Source organism: Eptatretus burgeri, chromosome 2 (assembly GCF_056783735.1).
Source record: "Eptatretus burgeri isolate ZD-2024b chromosome 2, Ebu_testis_v1, whole genome shotgun sequence".
NCBI lineage: Eukaryota > Metazoa > Chordata > Myxini > Myxiniformes > Myxinidae > Eptatretus > Eptatretus burgeri.
In genome coordinates, this window is record NC_140962.1 from 3169687 (window position 1) to 3183373 (window position 13687).

At 42.9% G+C, this 13687-nt stretch overlaps 1 protein-coding gene across 2 annotated transcripts in view; it reads right to left on the bottom strand.

Annotated features, from left to right (window-relative positions):
• Window positions 1-13687, bottom strand: part of MTREX (Mtr4 exosome RNA helicase) — a 208527-nt gene that overhangs the window by 127504 nt on the left and 67336 nt on the right. For both annotated transcript variants that reach the window (XM_085860894.1, XM_085860891.1), the window contains exon 17: window positions 5284-5456. In XM_085860894.1, coding sequence (XP_085717020.1) covers window positions 5284-5456 — 173 coding nt within the window. The remainder of the gene's footprint in view (window positions 1-5283; window positions 5457-13687) is intronic.

Sequence of the window (13687 nt, forward strand, 5' to 3'; positions counted from 1 at the left end):
AATCACTTAAAACATGTAGAAATGAAAAAAAAAAATTCTCAAACAATTTTTTTTGAGGGGGGGTTGGAAATCACTTAAAACATGTAGAAATGAAAAAAAATTCTCGAACAATTTTTTTTTGAAGGGGGGGTGGAAATCATTTAAAACATGTAGAAATGCAAAAAAAAAAAAATTCTCAATTTTTTTTTGGGGGGGGGGGGGAACCAAGTCCAAAATCTAATGGCATGATCCTTGGACCATACCTAAACCCCCCCCGCCAACCACCAAGTTTCGTCGAAATCCGTCGAGGAGTTTTTCCGTAATACTGTTCACAAACAGACAAACAAACAGACAAACAGAAAGGGGTGAAAACAGTAACCTCCGATCTTCGATGGCGGAGGTTAATAAATCAATATATAATGCCTGGTGTTGGCTTAATGGTTCGGGTGGTGGGCTTGGGATCGTAGGGTCCTGAGTTCAAATACCGCTCAGCTGTTGAATTAATACCAGGTGGGGTTGACTCTGCCTGTCATCCTTCTGAGGTTGGCGAAATGAGTGCCAGCATGCTGGTATACTGTGTCCAATATCCAAGGAGACTGCTTTGGCAGCACCAATGTTCTGCACAGAGTATGGTCCCAATGGATGGAAAGTGAGTACTAGCTTGCTGGGATTGGTTGAGCCATTCAAGCATCCTGCATTGGAGTGGCGACCCATCCAGGATTGTGCCCAATAACCCAGGTGATTGCTTTGGCAGCACTGCCGCTCTCTACAAAGTGTGGTCCCAATGTATGGATGGTGCACAATAAATCAATTGACTAATTGCAAAATTAAAATAAACGTAATATCATTAATTTCTTAATCGCTTGGCTCATAGCATACCAAGGCCATCACCGTTTCATCCACATCCATAACTTTTTGAAAATCAAGTAATCCATCAAAACATAATTAATGAATCGATTGATTAATTCATGAATAAATCAAAAATAGCCTTAATAGCCAAATCACTTGTTCAGTCATGTCCAAATATCAGCTTCATAGCTCAAAAGGTGGCTGAGATATTGCCCAGATGAGAAAGAAAATAAAGGAATTAATCAATCGATAATAATCAAGTAATTAATCAATTGATTCATCAAAAAATAAAAAATACCGTTTTTGTCAAAGCACATCTTCACTTTTGTACCCAAATTTCAGCTTCCAAGCAAAAAGGATGGCTGAGATATCGCCCAGACAAACAAGAAAGAAAGAAAGAGAAAGAAAAAGAAAACGGAGTAAAAACTGAGTGCTCCATTCCTTTGGTGCTCGGCGATGACGCCATGCATCGCCTGGATATGGAATTGGGAAGGAGCAGTGTACAATATGGTTAAACACTTGGAATATGTCTTTCCATAGTAACAAAATCTCACACTCTAACAATCACTGTCTCTCTCCAAAAGGACCATCTGACAAAGCCTGCTATGGACTTTTTCACAATCCTCTTGAGGAAGTTCAGTCATTCAAACTCCTGGGTCTAACTATCAGCCATAAGATTTATTGGGTAAACCACATTTCAAAGTTGGACTCCTAAACCAGCCGCCGACTGGGCATCCTGTCATACAAAGTCCTTCTTTGGCACAATTGAACTCCAATCCACCTACAAGGAATTCATCCACAGCTTGATGGAGTTTTATACAAAACTTTTTTTGCTCAATGACAAGTTTGAAAATTTTGAACAGCTGAAATTAATCGACACTTTGGTGTGGGTAACAGTTGAGGTGGCGCTATAGGATGAGGTTCAATGGTTGCATTATGGAGTCATGTTAAACAGACACTCAACAAGACGATGATGACAAGGTAAATACCGTTTGCAGAACCAGCCATAAGGCTTAACAGCAGCTGAGTTCATTGCATCTGGCAAGCAATCAGCTACATAAGCAAAACTACCAATTTGTTAAACCATGATTTTGTCTTGCTGTGCTGTTGTACAGAATTACTCGATCTGGTCAGCTTCCTTCAGCTCCACTTAGCAATGGCTTGACCACATCACTTTTTTCAGTGCTGTCGGACCCCTCCATTCGCGGGGGATACATTCCTGAAAAATGCCGTGAATGTCAGGGCATTGTTAAAATAAAATTAATAAATTTTTTACATGAAGAGCAATTACACAGAACGAATCAGGACAAAATATAATGAAGGGAACAGCACAATAAAGGGGAACACAAAGCAGGGCAGAGGGAGAAAGTGGACCGAGATGGACAAATGAGGGATGCGGTTAACGATGAGGGGTAAGGAGAGCACGGAAAGGGTAGACAACATGGGAACAAACAAAATTGTGTTTGAACAGTTTGTGATTTTGTCAATGTCTGAGGAGAGGGGACGAGGCTGCTGCCTGTCTGTCAGGAGGATGAGAGATGTCACGGCAGAGTATGAAGTTATCGACAAAGAGATAGAAGATTTTCCAGAGAGAGTGTAAGTGAAATCATTGATGAAGATTAGGAATAATATGGGGCCAAGAACACTGCCTTGGGGTACTCCAGCCTTGACAGGGAGGCGAGATGAAAGGGTTTGTTGAGAGCCACACGTTGGATTACTGACTTCCTCCACTCTCATAGCCAAGAGTGGAGTTGACCTTGGATTTCACAGGCAGACAGTTTAGAGAGCAAGGCAGGATGACAGACTGCAACAAAAACTCAGGATATGTCAAGAGAGAAGCATGTCCAAGGTCAAGTGACCAGGTCTGAATACGAATTGATGATGTGAGATGAAGCTGTTGCAAAAAAAAAAGGAACGATTTCATGTCAACTGTGATGACGGATTCCATGACCTTGTTGATGATTGGAAGTACAGTAAGCCAATTGGGCTGTAGTTAAGGGGATCCTTTTTTGCACCTTTTTAGCTCACCTGGAACGTAGTTCCAGGGAGTTTATTTGGGATCCCCCCCCCCCCAAATTACACTCACATTTGCTGCCCTTCAATTTGGGTGGTATTGTATTTCCACAAGCTCTGTGCATAACCTAACCTTTACCCTCCCCAAACCATCCGACCAACTCTCGACGCAATGATGCTCGCTCTCGTTTTGCAAGTCCTTGCTCGAAGAACATCTCACTTGGGTTCAGCTGCGTGCATTGGTGGCCTCCACTGTTCATGATTGAACAATATGCTGGTCCAGTTATACTTGACACTCTGGTTTCTTCATTGTATTATTTTGCCGTTATGTTGAATATAGATTTCCTGCTCCTTCAATAGCTAGTCTGTCCGACAGCAAGACATGGCCCTGTCAGACAGTTGGTGCTGATTATGCAATGGAATAGTAATCTTTATGAAGGCTTGAATGAAATGCACGTGCGGGCTGACCAGACATGTTCAATCAAAGCACCTGCCTATTTGTGGTTTAGTTTGCAAGGAAAAAATTTAGTTGTGATGGGGATTTTTTGGATTTCCTGGTTATTCATCATGCCATTCAAATCTCTCAGGGGTGTTTAACTTTGCAGTAAAACTGGTTATCCTCTTGCTAAATGCTTTAAACACAAGCAGTGTTATTCAAAACAATATAAACTGCTGAAAATTCATAAGATCATTTCTTCCTGCTCTTTTTAGTTACAAGTCATTAATCCAATTCGTGCCACTAAAGGCGCAAAGGCAGCCGAGGCAGTTTCATCGACAAGAGGTTACAATCCTGTACGGGCCAGCACTCCGACGCGGGATACTCATCCGAGTGCAGCAATTTGGAATTTGCCCATGGTGCTGGCTGTAACTCACAGACGCTTCGCGAATGGCACTGTGGGATCTTTAACATCCACCAACCAATGTTAGCAGATGAGACATCCAGTTTAACGTCCATCCAAGGGATGGCACATATGTTGAAAATTGCCCTGCATGCGAACGACCAGAATGACAATTTATAGCTTGGCCGAGATTTGAACCCAGGCCGGACAGCTCAGAGGTTCCTTTTCAGATTGCTCCATGGTAATTCCTTGCAGAGATCTCTACAATCTGCATCATAAAACATAGCATGGTTCACCTCAGACTTAACTCCTTGCTCCAGCGAGTTAGGGCTAAGAATGCAAGATGTAAACCACAAATGATGGCACCCAAACACGTGCCAACAGATTCTTTTTTTCTTTTCTTTATAAAATCCCTTCTGACACACCTTTTGTGAACCACAAAAATAAAGACATTGTGGAAATATGTCAGGAATGTAGGTTAAAAGAGGATGGATAAAAGCAAAGAACAAACTCCATAGTCAGTTTTGAAGGCAATTAAATATAAGTATTTTAATTAATACAATTGTTATTATTATTATATACAATTCATCCAACATCCCACTCCCTTTTCCATTTTATGATATATATATATAAAACACACCCACACACTGGATGAAAATGTGCTTATCGGATGTTTCTAGTCACAACGATAAACTCATGTGACGGACACAGAGACAGACAGACAGACACTTCTAAAAACATTCAGAAGAAATTTGAAATTTCCTCTTGCATCAACCCAAAAACAAGGCAAAACTTGAACGACACTCGGTAAAGTGTCGTTACACACCAAACCTGTCCAAGTTTCTTCTGAATCTGTCCATAACCGTTAGAGATATCATTGTTGGCCCTATCACTCAACGATGAAAATTAGTTTAAAAATTATCGTATCTGGAACCGGATCTTCATCAAAATCTAATCAATTCATCCTTGTCACACCCAAAATCTGTCCACAACTTTTTGAGATATCCTGCTCACAGACAAAGAGACAGACAAACGGACAAAACATATCAGTCCATCTTCAGTGGTGGAGGTAACGAGAAATCATCTGAAAATGCCAAGCCCGGTATCTGCAATATACTCAAACTAAACCTGATGAAAATAACAGCTTAAAAAATAAAAAAAGTACATTGTAAAATTTAGGAATTAATGTACTCCATATTCTCATGATAAACATTTGTTGAAAAATTAAGCCTGGTATTGGCTTAGTAGTTAGGGTGGCGGCTTGGGATCCTCAGGTCCTCAGTTCAAGCCCCGTTGGCCGCTGAATTAATATACACCAGGAGGTTGACTCAGCCTGTCATCCTTCTGAGGTCGGCGAAATGAGTACCAGTTCCAGTGTGTGTATTGGTAGAGGGGCACTGCATCAACCACACGGTCGTGCTTCAAGAAATGATAGCTACCCCGGCAGCTAAGCTGCCATACGACCACACACACACACACACACACACACACACACACACACACACACACACACACACACACACACACACACACACACACACACACACACACACACCCCCCTGAACCCCATGTCCCGCTGCGTGGAGGATGGGTTAGCAATCACCTTTGCAAGACGACCAGGTTGAAGGAAAGGAAGGCAGTGGCGTGGTGTGTGCACGAAGGTTTCTATATCACGTGCTAAACGTGCCAACTGCACATGTATACGGTGGTAGGCAAGAGCAAACTCCTCCCCAGGTATGACAATAGCACGATGCTGTCGCTCAAGGGCCTGCACCTCTGAACCGAAAAGAACAAATCAAGTCATCATTGTGAAAGAATGATGAGAACGTCTGCATGAAAGCAATGTATAAAATGAAAAATGCAGGGGCACAATTACTGAATGGCTGAACAAATATATCTAAACAATTATCATCTGCCAACTGCCGAGCTCGTCATTCTGTATTCGAACACACACACACACACACACACACACACACACACACACACACACACACACACACACACACACACACACACACACACACACACACACACACACACACACACACACACACACACACAGTCTGTGTACAACACCTGCATGGTGTATATCAGTTAAACATATGTTACATCAGAATAAACCACATCCTCCATCTTTCATGTTCAATGCATATGGCTCGAGTGTGATTTTAGAAAAAATACATTCCAACAAAACATTTAGAGGCACAATATAAAACTCAAGAATATAACGGGCACTGCCCAGATGGGGGGCTGAGCGGTGATTTCAGGACGTGCTGGACATTGGAAAGCGATGGGGCTGTTGGCCTCATTGTAATTACCTTTTGCCTGCAGGTCGGCGGCAGCACTGCCTGACCCCACATCCCAATACACGATATAGCGGCCTTTGCTGGCCTAAAAATGGACATCAAAGGCAAACTCTTCCAGCTTAAACCCTTTCCCACATTATGATGTAGCTACACCAAAAAAAATTGGGGCCTGTCGTGCTACGGTTCGGCTGTGAAAGAATAATGTACAAACACACAAACACTTGAAAATATATACTGTACATCAATTTGATTGTGACACTGGAACAATGTATTAACAAGTACTTTGTCTCCTCTCAACTCAGAACAGTACTCAAGGCATTCATCTAAAATGTACGACAGAATTTCCCCTACTTTGGCCGAGTACCAGACTCGTGTTGCACCCTTGGAGGTGGGACAAACCAAGGCACCAACCCGACCGGTATCTGTCCATATATATGTTGTAGCATTACATGGGGTCTGCTCTGCATTTGGTAGACGCAGTTTGGTGACCATGTTCACCTTTAAGACATCCGTTCCAGGCTTGATCCTCATGTCGTTTCCATTCTTTGCCCTCACCTAGTTCTCCCAGGTGACACTCTGAATCCCTCCCTTTACAAACGACTCGTACATACCAAATGGTTCAAAACCGGAAGCCACAAGAAACTCCTCGATCAGTTGTGATCTTTGCACAAGACTAAATAAAACGACAAAATGAATACATTACAAATCGACGTTTTACTCCACTCGGCTTTAACAAAACATGTCGCCTCACCAAACATTAGTCGTATACAATAAACAACACATTCCATAATCGAATCATAAATCATACACATGTTAACGACGCACTAAAAACTAAACACCGTCTAACAACCACTCGTAAAGAACTTGTGACAGATCCTGACCATAATGGGAATTTAAAAAAAAAAAAAAATCTGTCCAGCCTGCAGAAATTCTTCACCATAAACAATCAGCAAACATCGAGTAGAATAATCAGCGATTCCAAAATCAAAATTTTCTAATTGGAAATCACGGTTAAACAACCCTGCTCAAATAATCCACCACAATGTTTGTCCCCTCAATCAGTTCTATTGTAAACCGATAGTTGTGCAGGAACATGGATGGCCTCATGGTTATCCATCAATGAAAAAAAAATAGCCTTTTTCATGGAAACTAATGGTTGAGGATATGATTGCAAAATGGATTATTTTACAAACGGATTTTTGCTGCATCTCACTGAATCCCTCCCTTTAAATTTCCGGTTCTGTGTTTGGAGTGAAGACAGCTTCGCTCAGGGGGTCTCTGCCAACTTTCTCAAAGTTAAGTTTCCGGTTGTTATTTGTCCTGTTGTTTTCTCTCACCTAAATGTTTACTGTGTGTTCCGAGTTCGGTTTTGTTTAAAAAAAAAAAAAAAAAAAAAAAAAAACGCACTATTTTGTGAGTTTTCGTCGACCTTGTCTTAAGGGGCTGTCACACCTTGATGTTTTAGCCAGCGTATGGCAAGGTCTCAAAATGTATGTAAAACGCTGGCCTACGCTGAACTATTGACTTTTTTTTAAGTTTTGGGCGTATAATAATGTGTTGGACGTATGCATAACGTATTAGTAACATACACAAAAAGTTTTAATCACATATAGATAACTTATCCCAACGAATGCCAAGCGTATTGTCGGCGTTCACAACCTATGCCCAACGATAGTCTAACTTATGCATAGCGCGGCAGCGTATCGCCAACGATCACGGGGCGGAGGCTATTCATAGGCTGCGGCACGACGATTCAAATCATACCGCACTAGACATCGAAGTGTAAAGCCGCTGTCACACCTTGACGTTTTAGCCAGCGTATGAAAAATTTGCCAAACCAAGCTGGCACACATCGAATACGTTATGGGTAAGTTTTGTATAAGTTAAGAGCACGCTGGCATACGTCGTAGTTTTCTGGCATACGTCGTCATACGCAGAGTACATCGAGAAATTTTCAGCATGTTGAAAATTTCGACATACTCGACGTATGACACACACGTTCTGCATACGCTGGCACAAGTTGTAGGCACGCTACGCGATCGTTGACACACGTTACTTGTACGTTACTCATAAGTTGAAACATGTCGAGGTAATGGTTAGCGTCAGTGTTCCAGACTCCCTGGCTTTTTCTTTTTTTTCTTCGGTATGACGGTGATGTTGACACTTCGATTTCTAGTGCGGTTATGATTTAAATCGTTGAGCGGCAGCCTATTAATTATATTATATTATATGTCAAAAAAAACAAAAAAAACAGGGAGTCTGGAACACTGACGCTAACCATTACCTTGACGCGTTTCGACTTATGAGTAACTTACAAGTAACGTGTGTCGACGTGTGTCAACAACTTATGGCCAGTGTTATGCAGAACGGGTGAGTCATACGCTGGCATACTTGGAAAAATTTCAAGCATGGAAAATTTGTCTAACACCTCGGCGTGCAAAGACGTATGCCAGCGTACTACGAAAAAAAAGCCAGCGTACTACGACGTATGCCAGCGTGCTCTTAACGTATACAAACTTACCCATAACATATTCGACGTGTGCCAGTGTTTTAGCCAAATTTTGCATACGTCAGGCATACGCTGGCTAAATCGTCAAGGTGTGACAGGGCCTTTACCGGATTCCTTGAGGCCTATCTGTCCTTCCCGTCTAGGTGTACGATCGTTTTTATTTGTATTCTCTCCCTATTACCTTCAATTCCTATTTTCCCCACTTTCCCAACACCCCCCCCCCATCTATTCCCTCCCAACTAAACACTCAGTTGCTTGTCTTAATTTTTTTTTTTTTGGAAAAACACTTTCTCCCTCCATACCCACGAGTACCAATCCTTTTTCTTCCTTCTTCTGCCGGCACACCATCTTTCTTCTAATTGAGCTGACCCACTCTCACCACGACCTTTACAATTTCTTCCCACAACCTTCCATTCCCTAATCTTACCTCATCTTCAAAAACCAACCAAAATAATAGTAATAATTTTCCTTGTATCCTTTCGAACGATACACCTCCTGGAACCACGAGTCTCTCCACATCGATCCAACAGCTTCACTCTGCGTTTACCGATCCAAATTCAACACAGACCTCCACAATTTTACTTCAACCTTTCCTTTTCCGAATGTTACGGAATCTTTATTAAAAACAAACAAACAGACAAATAAATAAATAAATAAGATCGATTTTAACCAAACACCTCCCGTAACCACGTGATCCGTTTCCACCCTCTGCGTTTACCGATCCAAATTCACCATTCACCTCACTATTTCTTTCTTCACCTAATCTTACACAATATCCATCAAAAAATAATAATAAACTATTTCTTATAATGCTTCATCTTCCTCTTTCACGTGTGGTTCTCATTACTGTATCATAATTCATTATTATTTTTCTATTTCAACAGTTAGCTCTCAATTCGACCTCTCCTTCATCCCTTGTCTAACAAGGTCAAATGTGTCCAAGAGCAGCGTCCTTAAGGTTTTGTCGGCTTAAAAAAAAAAAAAACAAACAAACAAAAAAAAAAAACAACAACAACAACAACACCCGATATTTCGTCACGTGCCTTCATTAAGCCAATAGCGAAACCCATCATAATGTATTTACGTATTTATGATATATGGTCTATTTACGAAATAAATAATGTATTTACGAAATTACAATACGATAAATGGAATAATCTTTAAATAGTAACGTAAACTTTTCGAAACTTTAAAGCAAATGTCCGAATATATTTAAAAGTTCATGATAGACGCTCTCAAAAGGCACCGTCTATGTGAGGATGTGTACATGTGCTCAGTATTTAAGGAGATCCGGATATTGTATATACAAGAGCCGAGTCCTAGAGATTAAGGTTTTGTCTTCAGAAGAAGAAGAACAACAACAACAACAACAAGAACAAGAAGAATAACAAGAAGAAGAATAACAAGAAGAAGAAGAAGAAGAAGAAGAAGAAGAAGAACAAGAAGAAGAACAAGAAGAAGAAGAACAAGAAGAAGAACAAGAAGAAGAAGAACAAGAACAAGAAGAAGAAGAAGAACAAGAAGAAGAACAAGAACAAGAAGAAGACGAAGAAGAAAGCCAAGCTCTCCATGAGCAGTGTTCGCTACGCGAGACATTTCGAAAAAGTCTATCTGTAACAACGTTTGTTCTCTCCATTCTCTTAATTCGCCTTCATTGCATCCCTCAAGAAATGTCTTTAGTCGCATTTCTGAACTAAAAATAAAAACCCAGTTTGCTTTGCATGTTCGTTTTCCTTCAATCGTCATTTTTTTTTTCCAACTTCAATGCCAATTCACCCCTCTCAAAGCATCCATCACACTCTTCCCCCTCACCGTTCTCCCTAAACTCTCCCCACTCCCTCTTCTACCTCCATTCACTCTCCTCTCTCACCAGTCTCAAAAGTTGCCCCCCCCCCTCATCCACAAAGCTCCCTTCTTCCCCTGCCTTCGCCCAAAAATCTCATCAATCCACCTCCTCAAATCCTGAACTGCCTTCTGCCTCCTCTCTTATTACTCCCCACTGTACCCCAACCCAGCACCACAGAGCCTTTTCTCCTTCTCATCCGGCCCCCTCCCCTAGCTCTTCTGCAATCCCCCACACTCTTTCAACAACTCTCCTTACCTCCCCCCCCCACTCCTCCCTTGTCCAACCCTCCCCCTCCTCTCCCATCACTGCACCAAAAGCATCCTCCCCTCCCTCTTCATCAACAGCGGGGACCTCAAATATCCAAGGCCTTCGCTCAAACCTTACAGACCTTTCCATACATGTTGCCACTAAAAAAACCAGACAAAATCTGCCTAACAGAAACTTTCCTCCTCAAGACGTCTTTGACTCCCGAGTGTCTCTCCCTGATTACTCCCTCCTCTGGTATGACAGACCTGAGCCTCGTCCTGGTGGAGGAGTAGCTCTCATCAAAGACTCTATTCCTCACTCTCCGTGCACTGCCCTCACTCCCCCACATGCCCAGGAATATCTCCAGCTACGGCTTCCCCTCCATTCCCACCTCATGTTTATATGTGTACTGTACCGTCCACCAAACAGTGATGACTCCAACACCTCACTATCCGAAAATATGGACCAACTTCTATCCTCTCATCCGAACTCTCTCTTCCTCACATGTGGTGACTTCAATTGTTATCATGCCAGTTGGCTAGGTGCGGATACCTCTCTCACCTGTCAGGGCACTTCAGCAAAAGACTTCTGTGACTGAATCGATCAAATTCCGGACGCGGATCTCAACCAATGGTACCCATCTCTTCTTGATCTGATTTTGACAAATTTCACTGAAAATGTCTGTTGTTTTTCCTCCGATCCAATCGGTTCTTCTGACCATGTGCTTGTCAAAGTTGACATCTCTGGCTGTGATCAGAGAACCTCACCGCCGTCGAGTCTGGCGTTTCACTCAAGCCGACTGGCAAGGTCTCCTAGCAGCTATCAAACTTACAGACTGATCTCCCATCGCTACTTTCTCCAATATCAACTCATCCTGGGAATTCTTTCAAAGAAACTTGCTCTCCCTCATGCACAGATTTATCCCCTCTTGTCTTCAGTTGTCCTTCCCTTCCTCCCGCACATGGTTCACTGAAGCTTGTGGCGAAGCAATTGTCCCGAAACAACTTGCCTTTACCCTCAGTTGGGTTTGCTTTCCATGAGGCAATCTCAGGTCCTTCCATAAAGCTCGGAACAAGTGTGTATCTACCCTCAGGAGAGCCAGAAAGCAACATCTTTCTAATCTCAAATCTGAACTCTCAAAACTCTCTCCCCTCTCAAAATCCTGGTGGCATCTAATCAAATCTCTTTCTGGTGTATGTTCCCCCTCCATCCCCTCCCTTTCTTCAAATGGCCGTACTGCTGATACCACACGTGAAAAGGCTGAATGCATAAACTCGGTGTTTGCATCTAAATCTTGTGTCCGAAACCCATCGCTTTCTCTACCACCTTACCCAGTCGCACTCAACTGTCCCTGGACTCTGTGTCCTTTTCTCCTGACAAGGTGGAGAGCTTGCTGTCAAACCTCGACTCAAATTCTGCAACCGGTCCAGACGGCATCAGCCCACGCGTCCTAAAAACCTGCTCCACTGCTCTTACTCACCCTCTCTCTGTTCTATTCACCCTCTCAATTGCTCAAGGTCATCTGCCATGTGCTTGGAAATCCGCAAACATTACCGTCCTGCATAAAAAGGTACAAAACAGATCTCCTGCAATGACAGACCAATCAGCCTTCTCCCAATCATCAGCAAGGTTATGGAATCCATAATCACTTCAGACATTAAATCTTCTCCAATAGCTTGATTTCCGATCGTTATTTTGTTTTCAGACCAGATCACTCTTTCCCCTGGATATGCTGCTTCTGCTCTCCCAACAATGGATGGAGGTCCTCGATGTCAGACATGAAATCAGAGCCATATCCCAAGACATATCACGTGCTTCTGACATGGTCTGGCACCCTGCCCTGCTCACCAAACTCTCTTCCTCTGGTATCCAAGGCCATCAGCACTCATGGCTCGCAGACTTTCTCTCCTGTCACAGCCAACGTGTGGCCCGAAATGGAGTTCTTTCATCCAGGATGGAGTTCAAGGCAGCGTTCTGGGCCCTGTTCTTTTTATGGTTTTCATCAATGATCTCTCCAACTCTCTGGAAAATCCTCTTTATTGCTTTGCTGATGACTTCAGCCTCTGCCATATCATCTGTCATCCCTCAGACCGGCAACCAGCAGCTTCTTTGCTCACTGCAGATCTGGATATCACAAACTAGTCCAACACGTGGAACATGTCTATCAATCCTGACAAATCTCACACTCTCACTATGTCTCTCTAAAAGGAACATTTGGAACCCCTCCCCCACCCCCGCCCCCCCATCAACTTTCTCAACAATCTTCTGGAAGAAGTCCTTTCTTTCAAGCTTCTGGGTCTCACTATCTGCCATGATCTTTCCTGGGAAAGCCACATTTCCAACCTGGCCTCCAAAGCCAGTCGCCGATTGGGAATTCTCCATCGTGCAAAGTCCTTTCTCGGCCAACCTGAGGTCCTGACCACATACAAAGCTTTCGTCCGCTGCCTGATGGAGTACTCATCTCCCCTCTGGGCTGGTGCTCCTGCCTCTCACCTTTCTCGGCTTCACACTGTGGAAACCAAGGCATTTAGGATCTTGACATCTCCGGCGGTGAGGCCGAGTCTTTGGGCCTCTCACTCTCACCGCAGACAGGTCAGTGGTCTTTCTGTCTTCTATTATCTCCTCTCTGGTCTCGCCAAATCCTTGATCTTTTCTTCCCCGATAATCCACCCAAGCCCACCTCCTTCAAATTCCTGCTTTCCTTCCTGAAAGTCCCTGTAATGTCCATCTTGTATACCCCATGTTCCCCATCCCATCCCTTTCCCATCCACAGATCTCCCCGTGTGTCTGTTCCCCACTGTGTTGTCCTTCCCTCTCCTACCCCTTTTATCTCAAGCCCCCTAGCTGTGTGTTGTGTGTTGGCTCTCATCCGAGCCTCGACAAATGTATACAAAAAAAAAAAGAAAAGAATTTTTTTAAGTCTCTCTGGGTACTAAAAACTTGAATATGACACAAATGTATCATTGGATATAGATGCCTCCAGCAAATTTCAGCTGAATCCACACGTAACTTTTTGAGATATCCTGCTCCCAGAAAGACAGACAGACAGAAAGACAGAGATCAAACAGACAGACACAGGGGTGAAAACATAACTTCCGCC